The 4,603-nt window shown below is 40.5% G+C and overlaps 1 protein-coding gene across 1 annotated transcript in view; it reads left to right on the top strand.

Moving 5' to 3' along the window:
• Nucleotides 1–869: 869 nt before the first annotated feature.
• MALSU1 (mitochondrial assembly of ribosomal large subunit 1) overlaps nucleotides 870–4,603 on the top strand; it is a 5,202-nt gene continuing 1,468 nt past the window's right edge. Inside the window, exons 1-3 of the mRNA XM_009879574.1 lie at nucleotides 870–882; nucleotides 1,400–1,578; nucleotides 4,555–4,603. The exon at nucleotides 4,555–4,603 is cut by the window's right edge and continues 66 nt beyond it. Of these exons, the coding sequence (XP_009877876.1) occupies nucleotides 870–882; nucleotides 1,400–1,578; nucleotides 4,555–4,603 (241 nt within the window). The remainder of the gene's footprint in view (nucleotides 883–1,399; nucleotides 1,579–4,554) is intronic.

Here is a 4,603-nt window from a genome sequence, read left to right as displayed (position 1 = left end):
GCTGAACCGGCATCGCTTCCTAAGTCCCGCTGTAAAGCGGGGAGTCGGTGGCTAGCATAGACTGAGCCTCTGTGTGGATCCATACAGGAACTTTTGTGAGGATAGTGGTGCCGAGTATGTGTTTCTCTGATGTACGCTCGCAAAGAAATTTCCCTGTATAGATCACAGTTTTTAGTAGCATGATGGCTGGTTAACGGGTATAAGTGTTGTGTGCACAGAGCTGGTTTGTTGTTGTAGCTGTTCTGCAAATCTCTAGCCTAGATCTGACCGTGACATTCAGTGTGGCAGAGCGTGCCTGGGGTTGTTTAGACCATTTGTTCTGTAAGTAGGCACTAGAGACTTTGCATGTGGCTACCAGGCAAATATTTAACTTTTGTAACCGCTGCATCTGGAGGAGCTGTGGCCACTGCTAATTTTCTGCATGTGTGACCACAGCAAAAGTTGAAAGAGTGCATAAGTCCCTAAGCTCAAAGGCTTTCATTTACAGAGATCTGATCCAATTTCATATCCCCACTCATGCATATAATTATATGTAGCTATTGTTCTTTTGTTTGGCTTTTTCTTTTTATTGGTAAATATAAAGCTTGGCTTTGTGCTGATGCTCAGTCTGCACTAACATTAACTTTATAGTGGCAGACATGCATTGCTGACAGATTCAAATTATGCCTTAAGTATGCACACAAGTTGCATCTAGCTAATTAGGGCAAATTAGAAATAAACTGATTTCGTGGTGTGAACAGAAGGTAGTTGCACTAATTTACTAGTTTCTAAGCTGGCTTGCTTAAAATGTGGAAGGACTAAAGCTTTGTCTACAATATCATAATGCTCTGGCAGAACAGGCTAGGGAAAAAGAAGTGGCTTTACTCAGCATGAAGATAAAAAGTACCTTCACACTGCATCACATCAGTTCCATTTTCAATATATTAATTTCATCTACTTAAGATTTTAGAGTAATTTCATTACCATAAACTATCACAGGCCTGTTGAAAAGCATTGTTCTGAAATGTTTTTAATTTTGTCTGTTGTTTTAATAATGTCTGTTGAAGTACTTAGGTTTCATTCATCTTAATTGACAAATATCTGATGATAGCATTGACTCTTAAGTACTAACAAGAAATAAGTTACCTAAAAGAAACTTTGATGTTTGCTAACTGCTCTGCCTACTGATAGAGCGGTATTTATCAGAAAAAGTGCTTAGTTCTCTAACTTTGATGGTTTTAAAAATTATTTTTAAAAATCTCTAGTTCATGTTGCATTATCAGTGTCAAACCAAACTCCATAATGAGTGGCTAGCTTAGGCTCTAATTCATTTCATTGCTCTTTTGTGTCTTCTTAAGTGGTTGATTTTGGCAATGAAAAAGATAAATTGCCATGGTATTATTTTTTCTGTCTATTCCAGATACTGTTCTTCCAAAGTTCAACATTGATTTTGTTGTAGCTCTGCTGAGGCAAGAAAATGCTAAAGACATCTGTGTCATACAGCTACCTCCAGAAATAAAATACTGTAATTATTTTATAATTGTCAGTGGATCTTCAACACGACATCTCCATGCAATGGCACATTACATGCTGAAAATGGTAAGCCAGTTCCTGCTGCACCCTCTGGGTTTTGGGGAATTGTTTTAAAAAGTTGTGAAAGGAATTTTCCCAGGATTGCATTTGTAGGGGTGTACCAGGCAAGAAACTAATTATCCTTGTGTCATTTAGTCCTGAATACGTCTAGCAACTAACTGTGCTTTTTTTCTTTAGCGGTACTACTCAAAATGTAGGGAATATATTTTAAAAACAGACCTCTGCATTTAGAACGGTGATCATAAGCACAGTTCCGTGGCTAGAACAAGAGGGATGTGGAATGGTGATCACAACCAGTGTCCGCTTTTGTCTTCCGTCCAGCAAGCTTTATAGCTATTTCCACTCATTCAAAATAGCTTAATATAACTGTTCTCAAACCCTAATCCCTAAAATTTCCAGGGTCTCGGGTATATTGTAAGGCTGGAAAAAAGATGGCATGTTATGAGGCACAGGATCCCCTCATGGGCTTGTTAAAGCAGACAGCTAGTTAATAGTCAGCATACTGTGGTGTATGTACAGGAGGAAAGGAGAAGCAGCAGCAGGTCTCCTTGCACAGAAGTCTTGCACTGTTTGGCTTTGGCGGAATGTGAGCTTTTGAGTACAAAAGTAGAGGTCGGCAAAAAAATACAGGTAGAGCTTAGGGATAAAGACCGGACTCAGGGAGCGAGAAACTTTATGGCCAGAAAAGAGCCAGCTGACTGTTAGAAAGTGCAGTGTGAGGAATATGACTAACCTCCATCTCAATCAGCTGTCTGTACTCAACCTGTAATTTTCCTTCTCTTCACACATTCTCTTTCTCTTCCTTTCCTTCCTGACACCATTTTTCTTTTGGCTCCTGGTTTTACTTTCTTCCTTCCAGTCCCATTGGTTTCAACTGTAAGACTTGAGGGGGGGGAGGGAGGAGAGGGAGGGATATGGTATTGCTTTTCGGTGCCTTTCTGAGCAGGTGAGGGGAGTTTCTTGCGTTCTCTGCAGGAACTGATGTATCTTTGCAAACTAAAATTTTGCCTCGAGCTGGAAGTTGTATTAGTGTAATTCAGATGTACTAAATTTCAGTGCTTAATATGTACTATATTAACCTGCATGTCTTAAATCAATAGCTCCCCATCTCCTCCAGATCAGGAGAGGTCAGTGAATATCACCCACCCTGCAAAAACGTGCCTGTGCTACAACTGGCTGCTCCCTCTGGTGGCTGTAAGAGCAGCTCCTTTGCAAGGGCAGAACGTCTGGGGAAACGTGGTATCCTCCTGGGCATCCCGAGAAACCGGGAAGCCTGGCCAAGTACTCAGGAGTGGCTGAGCTTGCCTAGTATTGAAACTTTTCTAGGCAAAAAGTAAGCTGAAGCTTAAAATGTAAAGCAGAGCAGCTACTCGAGAGTGATGCGAGGCAGCTGGCTAGCTTTACTGTTACAGTACCTAAAACGTTATGGTAATATATGATTTACTCAGACTGAAATGCAGAGGTGCCCCTGTGTAGTATGAGGTCTTGCCACTTTTCTTCCAGGAGCTTGTAAATGGCGAAGTCCCAGCTACTGCTTACCCCTTCCTGTCTGGTTTCGTGTTAGAGGAAGAAACTAACACTTGACTTCATTATAATCTGTTTGCCAGTACACAGCCTTTAAAGGCAAGGGGTGAAGGAAACTTACAGTGGAGATGAGCTTTTCCACCCTCTGTTACATAACTGATGGCAGTGCCCGCTGGGCTCTTTAGTATTTTAAGCAAACTTTCAGAGAGTTTTTGACAATTACCTGCTTTTGAGGATATCTCACAAGCTATCTTAAAGAAAGGAAGGTAAAACTAGTTCTGAATTACATTTTTGAAATGTAACCTGCATTCTGTTTTGCAAACTGGGGCCATTGTCCAGCAGCTAGCATTGTATGGGAATGACCAGTTGCGTTTTGTGATAATTGGTTTCCCAGTGAAGCGCGACTCATTTGCTAGCCAGCCATGCTGTTACAACCCATTATTGTGTATTTTGTCTTTCATGGCAGAAAGGACTGTTACAGCCATTTTCAGCTTGAAAAAGGTTTCCATATTTTTTGAACGCTTCAACTAGAAATAAAGTAGAAATTTGAATAAAGGGGCTCTGTGAAGATGCAGTTGACTTCACTCCATTTATTTAAATTTTTTTTTTATTGATGCTTCTTGTAAAGAACCAAATAGATTATGGCCAGATCCAAAACTGACAGTAGTTAAGGCTCTAGTTGTCAAATTTTTTCAGCTCTGGTGGGTGCTTAGGTTCTTTTTGTACTAGATGGGGAGAGCTGAGCCTCTCAAGCTGGCATCTATGAAAGTCCCCATGTTGCATAGGGAACTAACTGCCTTGCTCTGGCTGAACACTTACAGTCGTGATTTGAGCTGCCCCTCTGTCACAGTGGTCCATAGCTTGGAAACCTGTGTCTCAGTCATGCTTTCTCCCCAACTTGCAATGAGCGTTGAGAGTGTACACTCAACAGACAGAAGGCTTGTTTGGATGCCTTCCTCATGGCGTGGGTTGAATTTGTTTTCTCCCCCAGCCCTTTCCATCTGAGAAGAGGATAAGCATGGTGTCTCCATTGCTGTGTCCTTAACTAGCCAATGTAAAACAATGAAAGATAGCTGAAAGGAAATAAAACTTAGTGGTAATGGCAGCTACAGGGAACCGGTAACTGAAAGACTACTTTGATGCTAAGCAGTTGTATTCATTATTCATCATGAGAACAAATGAACACCTATAAAAGTCATGGATAACTGTATGGGAATTTTGAACATTAGGATTCCAGATTTGATACTAAATCCCATTGAGAAATCTGTACTTATTTTCCAGTGCTACAAGTGTATATTAGCCTTTTTTTTTGTGCAGACCCCAGAACCAACATGAAGTAATCTAACCCATTTAAGATTTAAAGCAACTCTAGAGAACTCAAAGTCTAGCTTATCTGTTACGTTTCAGTGCTTTTAAATAAATGCAAAGTATTTAATTTTCTGCCATTGCTTCTTTCAGTACAAGCATCACAAAGAAGAAAGTGATCCTCATACTCAGATTGAAGGGA

This window comes from Charadrius vociferus, unplaced genomic scaffold, assembly GCF_000708025.1.
Source record: "Charadrius vociferus isolate BGI_N301 unplaced genomic scaffold, ASM70802v2 scaffold262, whole genome shotgun sequence".
Classification (NCBI taxonomy): Eukaryota; Metazoa; Chordata; class Aves; order Charadriiformes; family Charadriidae; genus Charadrius; species Charadrius vociferus.
This window is presented reverse-complemented; position numbering and strand designations above follow the sequence as displayed.